Source organism: Cariama cristata, unplaced genomic scaffold, assembly GCF_000690535.1.
Source record: "Cariama cristata isolate BGI_N322 unplaced genomic scaffold, ASM69053v1 scaffold4922, whole genome shotgun sequence".
NCBI classification, from domain to species: domain Eukaryota; kingdom Metazoa; phylum Chordata; class Aves; order Cariamiformes; family Cariamidae; genus Cariama; species Cariama cristata.
The window spans coordinates 60,258-81,980 of NW_009602008.1; the positions used below are offsets into that span (position 1 = coordinate 60,258).

A 21,723-nucleotide genomic window follows, 5' to 3' on the forward strand; every position below is an offset into this window, starting at 1 on the left:
CTAGGAGTGGCTTACACTATCACAGAAGGAAATCATTATAGCTTGACAAGAGTCATTTAGTACAAACACATCCTTATTGTTACAAAGCATAAACTTTTTACATTTTTACTCTAGGATGTTTCCCGTCTAACTCGTCAGGCAGGTTCCTCCTCCCTCTCTTTGCCCCTTCTGAAGTTGTCCTGTTTGTTTTTGCCTTCCAGAACCATATCCATCATCAATGATTTCTCAGACATGAGTCATAAAAAGCTCAGAGGCTGTACACTATAGATGCAGGACGAATTTTATTTACTTAAGTAACCTTTAATCCTTTATTTAGTAGTATAAATGTTAGCTCTGTGATCAGTTACCCAGGTAGCAAATGCTGAAACAAAAACAACCAGAAGAAAACATATCAGCAATATATTACCAATCTTTCTTCACTGTTCAAGTAATAAATCAACTCCCTCTTTTCCCTTCTCTTAACATTCATGTTTCTGTACAACTCTTCACCTTTTTTGCTTATTATGTCTCAATTTTATTTGTATGCCTGGACCTCCCCAATTGCATCTTTGTAAGCTCCTCCTCAGAAATTTGACGTTGCTTCCATTTTCTGCATGGTTCTTTCTTGAAATCCAGATCTCAGGAGAAAACCTGAGCTACAACAGTTGGTCTTTAAACACCTCTTTAATCGCTCCTTAACATTAGAAGGATTTATAAGCTTAACAGCCAAGAGTGAATTCTCTCAAATTTTCCTCTTAGATTTGTCTTTCCTTGCAGACCCCAATTCTAATTTTATTGCTGTCAGCTGTTGTTAAGCCTACAGTTCCTGTGCGTCAGAAGATTTGGTTAAGTGTTTCCAAAGAGCCTCATCCTCTGGCCTGACGTTCTGTACCAGACTCCCATCATGAAAGCATCATTAAGATGGCCCTTTGGAATCTCATGCCCTTCCTCAACAGCAACTTCAGTGACACTCAAACCTCTGAAATCCAGGAGATCCCTAAAAGTTACCAGAAAAAGGTCAGCCCAGCTGTTAGCTCTTTGGCTATCACTAGCCAAAGGAATTATCAACGTGATTTTCAACTGTATTAACAGTGAACGCTAAGAAGATTTATTGAAATATATCCACATAATTACACTTACAATATAACAGAATCAGAAAACTGGCATAACTACAGAAGACTTGAGATAATATTGCAGAAAACCAGGGATGACTGCTTTTGAGTATGGATTTCTGTTCCATGTGTCTGTAACCAAAGAAAAATTTGTATGCCTGTTTAGGTATTAAATATTAGTTCAGAGCTGACTTCTGTCAACAATAAAACAGACTGATTTCTTGGTCATGAAATTTCTTAGCAGCAAAGCAGGATTTAAGAGATATTGGCATGCTTAATGAGGGGTAGATAATTGCTAGATGGAATACTGTGGGAAGAGTGAAGAAGGTGTAAATGGTGGTATGGCAGTAAGATGAATATTAATTCATCAGCTATGTGGCTGGTTTTGATCAGTAGGCTCAGCATTCGGCTAGCAGGTACCAAGCAGCTCCTATTCAGCAGAGTTCACCTAAGTCAAATTCTGCCTTAGCATAAAAAAGGCTGTTAAACAGGTGAAAATGTGTAACACTACTTCCTGAATGATGTGCATTATTTAAGAATGCAGAGTTCAAGTATATGTTATAGATGTACTGGGTTAGAGAGAACAGATTTAAAATGTCTTGACAAGTATCTTACCAATGTATTTCTTGGTTTTCAGAGATCTGAATGCCAGTAAATTCACCATTCTGGAAGGACAAGAGAGTATTAGGTTCACAAGAATGCTATCTTCAGAAACTGTCTGAAGTTGTAGAGGAAGCAAGCAGGTGCCCATGCAGCTGATAAACTGGTATTTTCTCTTTACAGAAATCCTCAGTAATGAACATTCTACCAGCAATATCTGCTTTTCTGTATCTGTGAAAAATGGGTCCAAGTTTCAAAGCATTTATTTAACCAATTCAGAACTACTGCCTGAGGCAATGATCTCATACTCCTCTCTCCCTTTCTTCTTTTTATTTTGCTACATCCTGATCTCCTCTGGTCTTCTAACAAACCTCCATCAGCGCAAAAGTTTCACTAAATAAGACAATAAATCCCCACATTCTAGTGCCATCTAGAACTATTTTCTGCACGCCCAGCTAGTCTTTATGGCTGTGGGCAGAAACAACTATATGGCACACGTCTACCCGGAGCACCCAACTCTTTTTCAGCAGCACTGTCAATACCTCATCTAAAGGGACAGAACATGACATGGACTTGCTTAAGTCTTAAATGAGTGACTTTCCAATCACAATCATTGACACAACCTGCGTTTCAGGCCGGCACAAAAAGTGCATACAAAACTGGTTATATAACTTCACAATAAATAAATAAACAACTCCATAAGGAGGTGGACTTTAGCAATAACTTCCTCAATTAGCTTTCACATTTTGCTTATTAGCTTTCTGATGTCTCATGAAGTCAGGGATTGTAGTTTAATGGATTTAAAAATAATTTAAATAAATAAGTGGATTCTAAGATACCTTATAAATATATTGACCCTTTAAGCAAAAGGGCCGTCTGAAGCCTAACTACAACTTCTAGCTCATGCTCTGCTGGAATATTTATCTAGTTTAAAAGACAAGCTTTAGTAATCTTAGAACAGCTTAACAGCATAAAGTTACTGGCAAGCATGTAAATGATGAGCTGCTTGTATTTCAAAGCACAGCTCCTAGAACAATTACTAACATAAGTTTCTTGCAGCATTTATGAAGTAACTTGTAATGGGAATGGAGAAGAAAGCCTGGAGAAGCACATGCGTGCACGGTGTGCTCCAACTGATACATCATACTGTACGTGACACCGGGAGGTTGCCCAGATTAACAGATGCAGGTCCTCCTTCAGGGAGGCTGACATGACAAATCTCTCAGAATATGATGCCAAGAGTCATATATGGAACTTGAATCAGCTCAAAGAAAAATATTTCTCTTCAGAATGATTTACTGAGCAGTAATCTAAAACTTTGATGTGAGAATATGTCTATAAACCCTATGTTTGATGAACAGTTCTGATTTTTTTTTTAAAAAAAATAAAAATCTGCTGGAATTCCTGCTATGTTATTAGTCCATTTAAAATTTTGCAACTTAATCGTGTGCAATGTTATTTGTTTAAAGAAACTTCTAATCCTGCCAATATTATTCACAAATTTAGGTTGCTTTTGTAGGATCTTAGAAACACAACGTTGAGTCCTCGACAAAGAAAAGTTCATACCTTCAACAAACTATTTCCACTTATTCAATGTAATCATGCAACAGAACCCAGTTTTGCCTTCCTGAGGGATATGCAACCCACAACTATTTCAGAAGAGCAAATACACACATCAGTTACAAGGAAGGAAAAGAAATCGTGTCTTGATGCCAAGCTTCTCTTCTTGCCTAACTGGCAAGAAAGAAAACCCCAAGTCCATTCAACAAATGCTTAATCCGGAGTTCATAAACCTGTAAAATAAGTCACAGTTCTCATCATCATGAGTAATCCCATTAATTCCAATAAGGTCTGCTTATGGTAATGGCCTATTTAAACAGTGAATAGTTTTACTGGATGAACAGTGGGATCACTCAAGAACTGAGGCCTTTAGGTGAGGAAACTATGATCTGGTCGTGTATTTTGCTCATTATAACCTGTTGCTCCTTATCCACCTTAGAGGTAAATGTGCTGCATAGAAATGCATTTACCTGTAAAACAGTTCCATCAAAATTCAGTCAGGAAGCTTTCACAGACAGCAAAGGGGGATGCAGTAGAGCGGACTCATCATAACTCTAACTTTAGTTTCAAAGCCTTATCAGATTTGTCAGATTTTAACAGCATACTGGCACAGTTATTAACTTCAAGCCATAAATTAACAAAACTCACACCTGCAGTTTGGTCCTTTGATGAGAGCACCTGTGCCTGCCAGGACAATACGGCTTCCCTGGCTTTAAATTATATTTTCTATTCTACTGTGAGCATTTAACATACTGAGTTCCAACTATGTGTATAAAATCATTTCTCAGCCAAACCTTCCACATTCAGTCGAAACAAAAATTCAGAGGAAAAATACCAAAGAAGATTAAGCTTTTCACCACTTCTGTAACATCTCCACTGAAATGGTGACCCATGACACAGTCCGAGTTATGTGTTTCATAACCCTAGGGGATTCTCAAGCCATCAAAATTTCATCAGCCTCACAGCAGTCCCAGTAACTTCTTAAGGTGGACTGCTGGCCTCCCTATCAATAAATAAATCAACTGTAATCCTTTTTAGTGACTAAACTCATCTTTGAAGTTATATCAAACATCAGACGTTCCTTGCATAATTTTAACCAGTGCAGAATAACGTCTTTTCTAACATATTCAGAGTCTTCTCACATATGAAAAAATAAAATAAAACTCTAACTTTAAGCTCATGGAGGAAGTTTTTGGCATATTATAATCAGGCATTTTTATATTTTTTTTAAATAGTAAGTATAAAGTTTATAAAAATGTATAGCAAACCTATTGTACTTCTAAAGCAGTCACCTCTTTGGTAATGTAAAGATACAACTCTCTAAGAAAGTTGTGTGTGTGCATGCATGTGTATACATAAATATGTATTTTCAAGACCATTAACCTAGGGTTCTACAAAAGACTCAAGAGAATCCATTTCAGCATAGACCCTTCAAAAGGAAAAATCACTGGACTGCTCAACAATTTATTCTAGATTGCTTTGCAGTTGAAATATCAAGCGTCATCCAACAGAAACTCCCCTGCTGAAAGGAGGTAGGCAAGTACTCGTGTCCTCCTCTTTCAAAACTTGCCTCCGCCTCAGAACAAGTTTTCCAAGCATGGGACAAGACACCTGTGAACACCGAGAGCTGTCTCCTCAGGTACGACACAGCATTAAGTCCAACACAAAAAGGAGGACCTCATCTGAGACAGCCATCTTGCACAGGCATCTTCAGTTAGAACCAGCCACCAGAGGAAAGACAACCAGTATGAATAATACCAAAAGATAGCTTTGGTTTTGTCTTCTCAAACTGAAGTTAAAATAATAAATAGGTAGGGCTAAACATTATTGCTTGTAGTTTAAAATAAAAGTGCTTTTTTTTAAAAAAAAAAGATGACCATACATACCCACCTACATTGCTGTTTCCCACGATGTGTTACAGCTTTGCCAGAAAACAGAAATATAATTGCTCTGACTTTTGTACAGTTGAGCAGACAGGTTTCATTAATTAATAAGATGACATGCAGACATGCAGGCAATAGCCATCACTAATTTTCTTTTTTACTCATTTTTCTTTATTCCCTTTTTGAATTTGTCATATAGAAAGTCCTGAAGTTAAAAGAACAATCATTTTAATTCTAGTAAAGCTAAAAGTCTTCTGCAAATAAAAAGAAATTAAAATGTTTTCTAAGATTTGTGCATTTAGCTTTTAACACCACACTAGGTTCTGTTCATAACCTCAAGTAGAGGTAAAAAAATTTGAAAAGCTTTGAAAATGAATCAGTCAATTGTATTAACCTTTTTCCATTTAAACGCTAAGCGTTAATATACAATGGTCATACCTCCCATCCTACAAAGCTGCTGTTTAGATTTTTTTTGCAGATTTTAATTGCACAGTAATCCAGTCCCCCAGGCACATCAAAGGCCACGCGTCCCTCTTCACCACAATTCCAATTGCTCTCATCAACTAGGAAGTTTAAAGCACAATCAAATTTGTTTTTGAATTACATAAGCCCTGTTAATAAGCTATTCTTTGCGTTCATTCATCCATTCTAAGATTCTGCAACTTCTCCAAGATGTCTTGAAGAAAAGTTTACAATGAAACCTTTGCTTGCAAGCTGGCCTTGGGGATCAACTTTATCATCACTTACTTAGCTGTTCCCCAAAGGGTAACAGGTGACATGGCCTGAGATAAAACAGAGCTAATCTTTTTTGTGATTAAACTCTTTCAAAATTACAGCTAAAACATCACACCCAAAGCCTGCATTAGTTAGGACCGATACTGAATATTTACTTCTCTGGGAAGAGGAGAAAAAAAAAAAAAAGGTAAATAAATCAAGGCCGTTCCTTTAATGATTGAAAAATATTGCGTGTCAACCAAAACAGCAAATAAAACATTGATTTACATACTGGCATATGTGTAAAAACTTACCATTTTCACTGTCGGACTTGTTTTCATGTTCGGTATCAGTCAGAGTGAGGGCTGAGTTGGAACGGCTCGACAGACAGGAACTGCGCCCTGATTTGACCCCCCTGCCCCAAAGTCTCATGGCATGCTCTGGAGACATCACTCCTTCATTTTCAGTATCAGCATCTGACCCTGCACTGATAGAGTAACCTCTGTGGGGGAGCCCCATTTCCGCACAAAATGCCAGTCCTCGACGAGTTGCTGGTTCACAAACTCCTAACTGCCTTAGGGTAAAATTCTGTCCTGATTAGGGGAAAAAAAGATAACAAAAGGTGAGAATTTTTTCTTTTTTTAAAAAAAGAACCTAAAAGTAAAAACTGGTCATGTGTATAATTGTCTCAGGTATGACAAAACTCCGCATGTATTACAATCAAGTGGATTCTTTTGTCTCCAGCTCTCTGCGGTGCCCCTTTTCCTTCATACTACACCTTAGCATTGTATTGTCAACTGCTTAAACATATCAAAAGTGCTGCTGGGTGGGAAAGAAACATAACAGAACCTGCAGACTAAGAAAAGCCAATTCAGTACATGAAAGGATTAAAAATAAATGACAAACTTTTTTTTTCTTTTTGTTTTTTCTTTTTCAAAGCACAAAAGCAGTAACAAGGTATTTGTCAGGATTACCAGTTTGGGGGGGTTTTTTGGTCCTTGTTAGAGGCCAAAGCAACAGGCTATTTTCCCCATACAGATGTCACCTAATGTGGCAATGGAAAAATTAAATGGGAACCAAACTCACTTGGTCTTTATTGGATCTCTCTGCCCCACTTTAAGACACAAATAAAAACAACCAGGCACACGGCCACCCGTTACCTGCAAGGACTACAGTACAGTTGTTATTTTTCATGTCTCTGTGTTTTGGGAAACAATTTAGGCTTTTACTGCTGAAGCAGAGCCTGTGCATTTTCAATAGACTTTTAGCCTCTGTTTTGGGGCAGAGCAAGAGACATAAGTGAATCCCAAATGATTGTATTAATAAATTAGGTGCAATAAACTCATGACACTTCAATATCTTAAAGTGTCTAAGTTATGTGACACTCAAAAATGACTGCCTTTTTAATGGCTGTGTCTTCATCCTACTTTTATGTCCATAGATTTAAGACATTTTATGATATATAGACACTTGGCAAGCTCATTTGCATGCCTATACCCATAACGCTTTTCCACCCTAGCCCACAGTTATTTCATAGTTCTGGGAACAAATTAGAACACACATTCAGTTTTTGAATCCGACAGGCATCCTGATTTCTCCAAAGTTAGTCATTTAACATAGAAATATGTTAGTAAGATAATTAAAGCTTGTAATACAACAAGAACAGAATCCTATCAATCAGAAAGTAATAGAATTGCACGTGTGAATACAGAAGTGTAAATAATTCCTGAAATATTATGAGTTAATGCCCTGGCCATTGACTTGTTTTAAGAGAGCCAGTTAATTATTTTATTGCTGCAGTCATATGAAGTTGTCATTATAAGTTTCCTCACAGGCAGGACCATAAATGAATTCTGACATGACTTTCATAAATAATGAAAATCAGTTACTACAATTAGGTACAAATCAAATTGTATTTATTATGCAGCTGTGAATAAATATTTGAATGAAAATATAGCTGGAGAGGTAAACATAAAAGAAGTAAACATATCTATGACTATGTCTGAACAGTGCAAAGGGTTTAAGGACAGGGGTTTACCATGCACCACTGGTAGTACCTCGTCATTTTTTAAAGCTCTCATGCCATGTGAATTTTCAGGTTTTGTAAGACTTGAAACTAATCGGAGAAGCAAACAGGCCAAACAAACCGCCCAGTGGTAATAGGGTCAGAGCTGGAAGTAGTAAAGTGTCTAAAATGCTTATTATTTTGCATCTTGGTAAATATATATGCTAAGGGTGATAGGCTAGAACACTGGTTTTATGGTATTTGGTACATTATTATCTGAATCTACATTTTCAAACAGTTGCCTAAAGTCAGAACCAAATATAGGAGAAGCCCATGTGCACGTGTGTGTATACAGGTGTACCTACACACCCATGAAGTGGCTAAGGTCTATACATAGTTGCACATGCAGTTTCTTATTGGTTCTAAGAACAGGGGTTTGGGAAGCAAAATGGAAAGGAAAGAGGTATTTTTGACTAAAGACAAGGTTACCTTAGTCAGTAACAAAACAGCCACTGACTTCAACGCTACAAGGTGTTCTGCCTACGGTCCCCGTAACCTCAGGGTGCTGAGATCTGAAGGCAAGGAAGGATGCAGACAGACACCGATGCTGCCCTTGAGCCCCAACAAGACCATCTGCAGCGGGCCAGCATCGCGCCCAGCACGGCTCCTCGGCCAGCCTGCACCACACAGCCCCTGCTCCCCCCACTGCGAGAAGGACCTCCCGGCACTCAAGCAATCACTCAGGGACACAACTGTGCAGACACATCCATTCGAAGAGACTATTCCCCACCTCACCCCACCCCCTGTTTTTTTTTTTTCCTCTTAAGCAAACTATTTTTAAGAGAAACTGCTGCAGGCGTCATAGAACATCCTCCACAATCACTTTCTAGGAGACTCTGTCTCAGGCACAACACACCGCCTAGCATCTGTTTACAACAGCCTACCTCCATGTAAAATATTTTCTTTTGTCCCCTCTTTGGTAAACCAAAGCAGCATGTCACAGGGCCAAAACAGAAAAGGGGGGTAGGTTTGTATATTGTGCTGTCATCACCACATTCAATATATTAGAGCTTTTCACTACACTGAGAAGTTTTACAGCATAGTCCATAAATGTTGTAACAGCTTTAGAAACATCAGGCTAAATCATCTTCTGAATTAAAGCTTTCCTAAGAGCTTTACTAAGAGGATTGTACTCTGTGTAAGTCGCCTACACAAATGAAAAAAAGAAAAAAAAAAAAAAAAACACCACACAAAAACCCACCAAATCACAAAACCAAAAAGTTGACATGGAATAATATGTATTTGTGTAGGAATTTATATCCCAAAGGAAATCATACATATGTGATACAAAAATTTTACATCATCTTAAAATTCCTGAGCAATGAAAACAGGAAGCCTTCCAGGGTCCAGGGAAAGCTGAACACAGCTGGGACACAGACCCAGTGGGCAGCAGAACACTTCGGGGCTTTTAGCTGATAACGAACAATTCTAAGAAATAAAAATAAAAATGGAAAAGGAGGCTGTAGGAGCTCAGTCGAAAAAAAGAGTATGAAGAGAGGATGTTCTTCTTGTATTCTTAGTGTTTCTAATTAACCTTTCCAGAACAATTTCAATGTGAGGGATTTAATCATCAGTTTCTTACACTATACACGCATTTGCAATTTCTCTCACTGACAGTAAGTGCTTTAACAGTTCATAAAGACTTAAAAACAACTTGGCGATTGTAATGAACTAATTCTTGAGAAGAAAATGTAGATACAGAATAAACAGGCATAATGCTTTGTGGTTTTTTTTTCCCCTTTCCTTTAAAAAAAATGTATGAAGTGTAAAATAGAAAAAAAATTTGACGCAATGTTTCAACGAGACTTGTTCTGGAGACACCTTTGGGGGTTTTGGACTACTTGGGATGATGTATCATGAAGTTAATGCTGTTTACTACCACTCTACCATTATATACTGCATTTCTCTTGGCTAGGAATATCAATTTACGGGTAGTGTAAGGACTGCTGACACCCTCTATTTGTGCAGACAAGAACAAAATTAATGTAATAACTCTAAAATAATTTTCAGGAGCTTGTGCAGCAATCCCTGTTAAAAACACAGCATTTGCCAACAGTGGTTATACGCATCTACCTGTTATGTTGCAACCACTTTCTGTGTAAGCGATGATCCATGTACGCACGATTGGTGTACCTCCTTAACTACATTAGTTGAATACACACAAAAAAGTATACCAACATAATTTTAATACATATAAGTTAGTATATATATAATCACCAATTTTTTAAAAACAGAGCGAGTGCGTGTGTATGTGTATATATATTTCTCTGCCAGAATCACGCAGGTTATGTTGTCTGGAAAGGTAAATTATTTTCTTTACTTTAATCAAATACAGCATATAAGCAAGTTTGATGTATGCCAAAAGTATGTATTATTTTAGAAAGTCAAAAGTTAACAGCTGGAATTAAATGGAAACCTGCTGCACTTGTGCCACATTTGTTTCCCTGGCCTAAACTGGGGAAGTTACTCAAAGACATCCACAATAACTTGAGCTTCAAGTTGGAAATGTTACCTGTGGAAATGGGTTTGTGAAGAAGGCTAGTAAACAAAAGAAAAGGTCCCATTGTTCTTCAGTTGTCAGACCTTGCTCTAAGTTGGATCTATACTAAATATATACGCAGATATATTCTCTTAAAACCATGAAAACGGGAAAGAAACAAACTGAAGGAATGAACAAAAAATATCCAACAGAGAACCTGTCAGCATCTCCAGACATCAGCACTTCCCTTAGTAATTCATTAACCACTGGTAAGTTGACAAGTCAGGTTTTAGCAACAATAGACTGTTTTGGAAAAGAGGGAAAGAAAAAATAATAATCTGAAAACCCTCCAAAGCATCTGCCTAGTTAGTATAAAAATACACCCAGACCCCTAGCTTTTAAATCAGCGGAATTATAGTTTGAGTGCCTTTGCTGACTTTGGTTTTGTCATAACAGGACAGATATAGCACCACAAAGGCCCAGGTCACAAACCCACCCAAGTCCATGCTCAGAATTTTGTTTACTTTGGCTCTTGCTTATGTTTCTGATGAAGTTTCATGCCATGTCTGCTGTCTCCGCATCCTTCGTTACTTGTCAGTCCCCTTCCTAACCTATTCTTCCTTTGTACCTTGCCTTCTTCTATCTGCCTATAACACCTCCACACCATTCAAAAATCAAGCACGTTTTCCCTATAATCACTCTGTGATAATGCAGGTCAAAATTACTTACACTAAACTTAGAAAAACTGTGAAACAACTAAAGCTATACAGATGCAAAACTATGATCGTGGTCCTTAGGAGAACCAGTTTTCTCCCTTACATTTCCTCGATTCTCTACTTAACCCTGATTTTTTTTTTTAATTAAAAAAGTCTCATTTATTTATAAAGCAAATGAGGAAAAATATTTTTCTCAGGTTTTTATTTTCTGTCTGCACACTATTGCATACAAACATGCCCTCATAAATACAATGCTTATCGTATAAGCTTGTACAAGCAGCACTGACGTCAAAGTGTTACTGCAAGGGCCTTGCTGTTTTCTGCTATTTCGATGCGAGAAAAGTACTTACTTGCTTTTGTAGCCATGTTTAGACACTATATAGTGGGCATGTTTTTCCTATTTGAAGCTCCTTACCTGGAGCTCATTCTCCTTACCTCTGAACACTTTCTGTAAAGCAGAAGCCAACACACAGTTGCACCACATCTTTGAAATGCTTCATCATTTCTGTACAACCAAGAGCTCAAGACTAATGACCCGATTCAACAGTACCTTGCCTTCCTAATTCATACACGTGACAACTATAAAGGAATAGCTCTGTTAACTGCATATTGGCTGGCCTGTTCACTTTACTAATTCCTGAAAAATACACACTTCAACTATGTGCTAGTCAATGATGGAAAAAGGAATTTCTTTGTATACAACAATAGGCAGCAAAACTCTTCCTTCTGTTCTCAGGGCAGTAGTTACTCACTACAGGACCACTGGGAACACGGGGTAGATGTCAACTTCCTAGATGATCAAAGCAGAGCTGGACTGGTTTAGCAAGAATTCCATGCAATCCTATGAGATCTTGAACATCATCTACCTTCAAGTGTCAATTCTAGCTGGTTTCTTAAGGAAAAATACTAACTTCTTTGTAAATGGTTTGGTTTTTTCCCCATTTAGTGGGGCAAACATAGTGTGGAACACTTACAAAGGTACTCTTTTGTAAGGAAAGGTCTTGAGAGGAAGAACATAGAAATGGAAGCAAATGTACAGTAGGATAACAAATTTGCTGGAAATGAAAGGAAAAAGATTTTAAAAAAGAAAATAGCAAAACAGATGCCTTGGATGCTCTATAAAATTCTGATAAGAAGTGTAAAAATGTTGTCTCCAGAAGTCAGAATGTTAGGTGGGTAGAATACAATTACACAAAAGAGAGAATGAGTAATATATGTGATATCATCCATTCTGTCACATAAACTTCACAATATATTTAACTAAAAAGGAGTTTTCAAAGATGTACTTGCAGAGTTCTGTTTGCCAGGATGCAAGAAATTGCAGTGAAGACTGACAAGTAATGAGCTTTGCCTATGTTAACATTTTTTCTTTCTGATTTGGCATAGTATTCTGTTGTTATTACTTCAGCCTGATTTTCTCTTTTGTTTCTGTGAAAATTATCTGTGAAATTTAAACCATCCTAATCCACTGTATCACATTTTCCTCCTGTTTTTAGTTCCTATGTTTTCCTTTTCACTCATCACAACCTTCTTCCTTGTCACCTCTTAATCTCTCTTTCTTGACCTTTCCGCTCTATTCACTTTTCCATCTTAACCTCCTTTTCCTGTCTTTATCTGATTTAGAGTGGAGCTGTAAGATTTGTACGAAAGACAGTTGCTTCTCCAATATATCCAGTAAACCACATAAAAACAAACAGCATTAAATTATATTAAATCTTACTAACTGTGCATACAATTTTCAAGTGCTCGTTATTCTGAGCAAACATTAACCACACAGTTCTTCCATTCCCTATGGACTTTCAAAAGCATACAGGGAGCTAAGTCATGGTCTCAGTGACTTCTGAAAGAGGTAGTGCCAGATTCTGTGAGTTCTCTGAGCTGCCCTTACTGTGCCACTCTTGGTAGAAGACCTTTATGTAAGACTCAAAACCCGAGTCAATTCTAGAAAGAAAAAAGAAAAAAAAAAACACACCACACATATATTTGTGGAAAATAAAGTATTTCAAATCTGATATTTAAACCAGCCATGTATTTTTACTAGCATTGAACTATACAATCACCAGGAGACGTTGATTGAGACGCTAGCCCGGGAAAGTTTTTATTTTAAGAAACGGAGCAGAATCAACACGAATGAGACACAGTATCTTCCTGCCACTGGTTTTCCAAATTACGGTTCAAACATGCAGACTCTTCTGTGCAGTACGGGAGACTTGCAATGTTATTCCCTGTTAGGCTTGAGGGTGGCAGGGAATCCTCAGTACTAATCCACAGACTAGAACATAAGAAGCACTTCTTAATCCAGTATAAGGATAAAGGACTGTTCATCAAGCTCTTCTGAAGTTACCGCAGAGTAAGATTAAAGTCAGCTGAAGATAATTTCACAATTGCACAACTCAAAGCTTCAAGGTACAGCATCATCAATCATGTTCTAGTAAATGAATTAATAATTCAAACATTACGGTTCCAAATCTGTGGATTTTATATAAAAATCTTGTTTTATGACTATGATTACATAATATACAAACTAAATTAAGAGAAACTAACACAGCTGTCCAGATCATGGGCTGCAAGGAAGAAAAAAAGAAGGGGGTGGGAAAAAAAAAAGGATTCTGTGGATTTAAAAAAGAAATACAACCTCATGAGTAGCAAGGAACACAGTCTTGGTCATGACCAGAATGACAGTATAGACATTTTAGGCCTCCGTCTTAATCTTTGGATCCTGGGACTAGATCATCAACATCTCAGCATCCATTTATTACAAAATATGAATAAAGCCTAAATTTGATAGATGTGAAGGAAATATGACCCAAGGGTAAGCAATGTAGAGATGATGGATATCCAGTCTGCAAAGAGCCTACAATCACAGATCTGACAGGTATGAACTGCCACATTAAGGTCAGTATGATGCTAATGACATGACATACAGCTTGAAACCGGCAAAGAAACTGAGGAGGAAGGAGGCAGCATGAAGAGAAGCAGGCAAAATAGAGCTCAGGCTCACTGCTACTCCTCCATATAGGGAGGAGAGAAAACTCTACCACTATTTATGCCTTTTCATGAGGGAAAGGCATGTCTGCCACCAAAAGTGAGCAGAAAGAGCCACAGAGGGCTATGTCTCACAGCATGGTAGAAAACTTGATTAGTTCAACAGGCTCTGAACTGGTATTAAAAAAAACAAAATAAACCACAACACGCTAATTCAGAGTAGCCCATATATTTCTATTTGTAGGATGTCATAAGCAAGTATCCCATATGCATGGGAATCAGCTCTGCAATGCAGGGACAGAATGAGGCGCTCAGACCATCGCTTAGGTAAGTGCAAGAAACGGAGAACACAGACTGAAAGATTTCTGCAGAAATGAAAACCTCTTTTACTCCCTCTCTCACTCCCACTTCTTGTGTCCTCCTCCAAAAGGGTTTCCATTCTGTAACCCCCACAATAAATGTAGTATAGCATTGTCTTAATTTAGATTTTCTAGCAAAATGTCCTTTATGCTGGAGACAAGAAAGAATTTATGACTAACAGCAAAGCAAAAAAAATAGAAACACAAAACCTGAGGCAAACATGTTCCTTTGGCTCTGTCATCTCCTCTTTTGGCTTTAATAAGCTCAGTAATGCCGAGTACTGGCTCTCAAGCCAGTAAGTTATGACATTTTACAAACTAATTTCAGAAAGTACCAAGGAACTTTCTGAGGCATTATTCCTATTTTACATCTCTGCTTTGCTTTCCGCATTTATTTGCCAGCAATGGAATAAGCAATCACTCACAGCTTGGCCTACAGCCCTGACTCTCAGTCCTAAGCATTAAATCGACAGACAGGACAGACAGGACTCTTCAGCCTCTTTCATTCCTCCTCCCACCCCACCTCTAACCGCACACTTTTCTAGTTTTATTCTCTCCATAGATGTTAACACACTGAAGTCATCTTTCATAGCCATGCGCATGATCCATTTATCTCCCCAGTCCTCCCTTTAGTTTTTATTATGAACAGGAGCAGTGCATACAGCTCCGTATACGAGCTACGGAAAGATATAAGAACAACTACAGTAGTTTCCTTTCCATGAGGCTGAAAGTCCTTGTGAAGGTCCCTTGCTCACCTTATAAATCCTTAATCATTATGATCAAGAACTTAATTCTTTTATTTTGCAACTGGACTAGTCAAAGACAAGGTTTTTACTCTGTGGACCAAGGCTGTGTAGAAATGCCTGATCATGCAGTCTACTGCCAATAACCAAGGTTGATTTTTCCCTGGAGAATCACAATTGGCTTTTGTCTCCAGATCTGCAGCTCATCTACAGACCATGACCCACAAGGGGCCAATTTCAACTAGATGAATACCTTAAAGCAAGTGTCCGTATCACTGAGCGTGAGCTAAATATACTCCTAATCAAATAAAAGTGAAATGTTTTTCTTAGTACCACTCTGTAGCTAATAGAATAACTTTAAAAGTCAACAGATCCTTATCACCTGGAACCTGAAAACCAATTAACTTCTTATTGTTGCTTTAAGAAGTAACTAGTATAGCAATGAAAGATGATAATATTACTTAGCACTTACAGCGCTTTTCATCTTCAAAGCATTTTGCAAACAAAAACTAATTAATCTTCCCAACACGCCTGTGAGGTGGGTAAGTATTATTATTCCTGCATTACAGAGGGAAAAAAAACACCTCTGCCAGAAGGTTACGTGCTTAGCTCAAGGCCACAAAATTATCCAGAACATGCTGGCACTGTATGCTGCTTACGGAAGTTACCTGCTAAAATCGGGCAGGTTCTGCAGGTGGCCGTGCTTTAGCATAACAAAACCAGTACCTGTCATGATGACAATCAGGACACATCTTGCACTGCAGCCAGGAACATGAAACACTAATTCTAATATCTGCCTCAGACTCTGACAGATAGCACTTGCCATGTCACTGAATGGTGATTAATTTGCTCATCAGGAGATCACAAAGTCACTATATATTATAATTTTGTACCTTCTTGTAAATAATCTGCAAAGCAGGCTGATCCAGTTCTATTGAGAATTGCTTGCCTATTCAATAGTCAAAATCAGCTCATCAATAAGGCATAGGTAGTAGAAGGTCAAAAAAACGCTCTCACATATCTACCCTTCCACTGCTTCAGGCAGGTAAGTTTAAAGTGCTCAAGCTTTAGGTTTAAAAACACGACCATTTAAATCCTTTAATCCTACAGTTGACATTTATGGTGACTAAAAAGATTAAACATTTTGCTATCCAAATAACTCATTTTGAGCAGCTAGCATTTAAAAGCAATAGACTTCAGAGTCATATTACATGAGGATAGAAGTTGCAATTAATGTTTCAAGGTTTCTGAAGTCTTAAAAACGTATCCCTGAGAATGTTTAATATCTTATATATTAAAATAAAATTTTTGAAGCATATATATGACTGTTTCAGGTCCCTCTTTTGCTGAATGGCGAGATTTTTCTAGCACCTAAATCTAATTGTCACAGGAGTGGCAGATGAACGACAGCTATGATACATCCGCACACTGTAACTCACTGTACATGGCTTTGCTTTTACAGCAACCTGGTATCAATGATCCAGCATATTGTGAAGGAAATAAATTATTCTTCTTTGCTTGTTTGGTAAGTTCAGCCCCTCTTTTTTGCAGCTCCACGGAGCTACGAGGGCATTTAATCTAATTTAGGCACTTAAGTGTTCCAGATGTGTGAAAGTACAAAATCACGCACACAAATACTTTCTCCTGCAAAACTGAAAGGGTTAGCATGAAAACAAACTGATGTTGAGGCTTGGCTGACAGTGAATTGTTGTGATTGACAAGCACAGTGAACTCAATCTCACTGCCAGCTAGAAAGACCAAACAACTTTACCTGCAGGCTAAACAATAGCTGACTCAACCCTTCAAAAAGTAAAAACTGAACAAAACCTGTACTATCTCATCGGGTCCTCTATTAGCCAAAGCTGTCCTGCAGCTCAGCTTTTCCATTCATACAGTTCACAAACAGTGCTGCTGTTATTTTGTATGAAAATATGGAGACACACAAATCTGCAGTGCATCCTGCCACCTCTGCTCGTGGGTCAGCCTCCTGCTCGTGTGCGGAAACTCACTAATGTGGTATGTGCATCACTCTATATGATCACCATACTGTCCTGCAACAACAAAACTCTTTCAAATGGAACAATGACTACTTAAGAGATATTGCATGTTCCTCTCTTCCTCTTAACATGTATCCAATGGTAAATAAAATGCAGTTTTTGCCTGCTTGTATTTTTATTACTAACTTAATAAAAAGTTTTTCAGCTCTTGTGAGTCCAGGTTTGACTCATGATCTCCTTTAAATTATTTTCATATTGTTATATTATTACTTCTAATTATTTTTTCAAAATACAATTTTAAAAATACTACTTACTTTCTATATTTGTACAATCCTTCCCTCCTACTCCATAGTCATGTCACACTTTTAGATATTTTTTGCATAGCAGTCTCCTCTGTACTCTATCACTTCACAGAGCAGTTTAATTTTGTAATCACAGGAATTTCTCTCTGTACAACAGAGAAATTCAACTTTATATAGTCAGCTTTAATCCTGAATTCAGCAAGCTACTTGGGCATATTCCAAAATACAAGCATTTAGGTTGCTGAATTCAATTAGAGAAGTTGTACATCTAAATCAGGCTGCTGATTATAGGTGTCATCTTCTTCCCTTACACAAACAGCAAACAATCATATCATCATACCTTGGAAAGTAAATAGTCTTTCATGGTGCTTCATCCATTGTCAGGGATGAGATCAAGTATCTTCTCAAACATGTAATATAAAATTCAGTAGCTAGCTTAAAAATATTTTTAAAGAAAAAAAGTTCATGGTCTTCATTTACACAGCTGGGTGCTGAGTCTAATTATTCACAGGCTTACCAGCTTTTTTGAATCTTATGCGGCGATTAACAATGAAGTGAAAATAAGTAACTGTATTGGAAGTTCTAAAAATAGTAGTAGACTAAATAATCCTAATCTAAAGAGTTTAAAAACAAAACCAGCAGATGAAGGGGCTTGAGAAGAAGGGAAGGAGATCACAGTAGGTCTTGTCTTGTTGATGTTAACTGAAAGCATGTTACTAGATGAAGTTACAATTTCCTAAACTGCTCTTCCAGTCTCGTCAATTGAGTTTCAAAATGAAGAAGATAAATCCAGTTATATAATAATTTAATGTTCAAATATTTTATTGTATGTTTTAAATGCTGGTTTTAGATTACAATGACAATTATATGCATTTTTAGGCTCTTATTTGTACTTATGCAATTAATCTCAAGCAATAGAAATTCAATAGATGAGGAAAAGGATTCTGTGACTGGAACTGACAATTGGAGAACCTCCTCTCCACAGCAACAATCTCCTGGGATAAAGCTGCCACTGAACAGGGCACATTTATTTCCTACAGCAGTATCCCTTTCTCAGTTCCTACCATGGGATTTTGGGAAGCAGGAAGCACAAAGATGCGTACTGAGACAACTCAGAAGAAGAGGTGGGAAAGTTCTGTTTCATTAGCAAAAAGCTTTGAAGGGCTTTACCCCAACATATCAGCCATAAAAACACTCTGACATTTTTGAATTGTGCCACATTTGAGAGACTCTAGAAACACATGTAACTGCTCCAGTAGCTTTCCAGCAGACACTGGAAATTTGATATTGTTATTTTACACACTGTGGGCAAAAAAAAGTGAAACACTGGACATGACTAATTTTAAAAATTAATTTCCAGTTGAAAGTATTTATTAAAGCTTGGTTTTTTTGCTTATAGATTTACTTCCTGTTGATTTAGCAAGCTAGAATGTAATTAGACTGTCAACAAAGTCACAGATCTCCACTCTATTTCTAGACAGAGGGAAAAAATAAATATGGGGAAGGATGTTTTATATATTATTTAAAAACCTCTGGAATGGCCATGAACACCTTTTCCACAAAATGCTTCCAATGCCAGAAGCAGTAAATTCTCGCAGCCAAAGACGAATCAAAGGAACATACTATCTAAGACTGCCAAACAAGCCCTTGACAACCTGACCCTATCAAACCTGCAGGTAGTCCCCAAAGGTGCTAAACCAGCACGCATCAGAGGAAGCCAATAAGCCATACAAAAAGAATTGAAAGGATAGTGAGGAAAATCAAACTGGCACAGATGATAGTGCTTGAGACCGCCGAAAGGTGAAGATGGCACTACACACCCCAGACTGCCATTTTAGGTCTAGAGATGTGCAATTCATTGCATACTGGGCAGTAAGTATTAGCTAAATATTATGTGCTTTTCTGAAGAAAACGAAGAGGAAGAAAGCCCCAAACGCCAGTGCACTATCATATATGACATGCCAGACTACGTAACTTCTTCTGCTTCATTATTGCTATTTAAAAATAATTGTACTCTATTCAGGGAATAGTTTATGAATTCTTTAAATAAATGGTGCCTATTTTGATATAATTTTGTCACTAGTACTAAGAAAGTGTCTACAGTACAGGTCTTTGAAAACTTCCTCTTGATTCTACCTCATTGAGGTAATGAGATCAAAGTGACTAATGACTTAAAAACTAGAAAGTAGTGATGACCTGAAATTTCAACACATCACAGAAACCAAAAATACACAGCAGAAAGCAGATAGACTACAGTAGCAGCAAGGCTCAGTTACATGAGCCTAAAAGAAATATTTTTATTTCCCTTGCAAACATTCGTAGTCAAAAGAGTCAACACCATCTGCCCAGCTCTAATTCTAATGTAAAGTTATTCTACTTGGAACAAAGAAAAAACACCAATGGGGAAATATTTTTAAACATTTCTAAAATTAAAACTAAGGACTTCCTCACAAAGAGGAAGCTTTCTTTTTCTACCCTTAAATCTATTCTTGTTTCCTCATAAAAGAGGCGATGGCTTTATAAAGACTGAGGCATAGGTTCACACAGCTCTTGGCCTAGCTTTATCCATTTAGATAGCTGGGCTGCAGTACTCCACACATTTCATAAATTTACTCTTTTTTTCCCCTTCTTATATTAAGTAGTTTAGGTGTGGAAGTGTAGAAATGCCAATTCCAGAGACTACAGTTTTGACCTTAACGGCAGCCAAGTGCAATCTCCCAGAGTCACTGAGGTCTAAAAGGGACCTCTTGAGATCATCTGGTTCAAACCCTCTGCTCAAGTACGGTCAGCTAACAGCAAGTTGCCCAGGACCATATCCAGTCAGGTTTTGCGCATCTCCATGGATATTTATCTCTCTCACGTCTCTCCAGTCCCAAACTCAGGAATTCAACAGTGAGCTCTAGCAACCTGCTAGCATCTGGTTAGATATCCTAGCTATCCACTACAAAACGCCCCCAACAAACCCAAAAGCATTAATCATGAACTCGTTTACCTTACTTACTGTACAGTGCTCTGTTACTGCCATTGCAAGCCAAAAGATAAAGGCACTGAGCTAATGTATTATTCATACGCTCATCCACACACACTATGTTTCCCCAAACCTGTTCATAGGGCTTGGCCTTCTTGGAACAGTTGCATTTGTTTATTTTTATTCATTTTGAAGCTATTTACATTTTAGGTACATTGGAGTGGCAAACTTTTGGGCAATCTGTTAATGAGTTGAATTTATGCTGGGGGTCTAGCTTTTAAACTGTAAGGCCTGAATACTTCACACTTGAGTCTGCAACGTTGTCACTGACCCATTGCCCAACATGGGCCATTTACTTAACTTGCCTGTGCATCAGATATTAGTTATTGCAAAGATGGTACACAATGCTTTCCAATCTTTGTAAAACATTTAGGGAGGTAAGAGTGAAGTGTACTATGTGTGTAGAGTATTACTAAAACTGATGAAACTGTTACAATTAACATACTCTTCCCGCAGCAAGAATGCCTTGTTACTTGGTACTAACGAATTATACACTATGATTAAAACATCTTGCCTACCTTGTCTGGTATACTCATCTGCTTCTCTGTGGACCAAATCTTTTACCCGGTTTCCATACAGCAACCTAGAGGAATCATGATCAAAAGCTTTCAAGGTTTCACTGGAGCTGTAAGACTTCTGCGTAGGCACTCTGCACTCCTCATTTTCTGCGGAAGAATTTGTATAGCGCCGCTCCTTGTCCCGTCTGCTCTTTGTCAGGGAGCAATAAGGCCTACGTTCCTTCACATCCATACTTCATTCCTTCTCTGTGCACATCAGTCCAGCTTATTTGGAAGTCTTCTCTACATTCAGCTTACATTCACCTGTAACAAATTTAGAAAGACAACTGCTGATGTGTTACAATATTCTCTAATTGCTACGATTGCTTCCTGTCTGGAAGGGAAAGCACGATCTGATCAACTATGGGTGAGATGCAGCTCTGTAGCGTCTGCAAGACTTCCCAGACTTTCATGCATGAGCCACCCTGGTCAAAAACGTTAGCAAAGAAATCTTTGTGAACGACAACACAATACCTCTCATTTTTATACAACAGATTAGAAGATGAAAAGCAGTTTGAGAACTGGGCAGAAAAAACGTAGCTTTTCAGCTTTAAGAAGGTGTTACTCTCAAAGTCTACCTGTAGGTAAGTTGTTTTTTTCCCAAAGAAGAATGCATGCTTTAATGGCAAGTCTGACTTCCTTCT

The 21,723-nt window shown here is 37.8% G+C and overlaps 1 protein-coding gene across 1 annotated transcript; it reads right to left on the reverse strand.

The window, feature by feature from the left end:
• Positions 1-5,572: 5,572 nt before the first annotated feature.
• On the reverse strand, positions 5,573-21,272 carry LOC104157263 (teneurin-3-like; the record flags this gene model as incomplete). Its single annotated transcript, XM_009694546.1, has 3 exons — positions 21,041-21,272; positions 6,163-6,441; positions 5,573-5,697 (listed from the first exon to the last, which is right to left on the reverse strand). Coding segments are annotated over exons 1-3 (636 nt in total), but the record flags the coding sequence as incomplete, so codon positions are not given.
• Between the last annotated feature and the right edge of the window lie 451 nt (positions 21,273-21,723).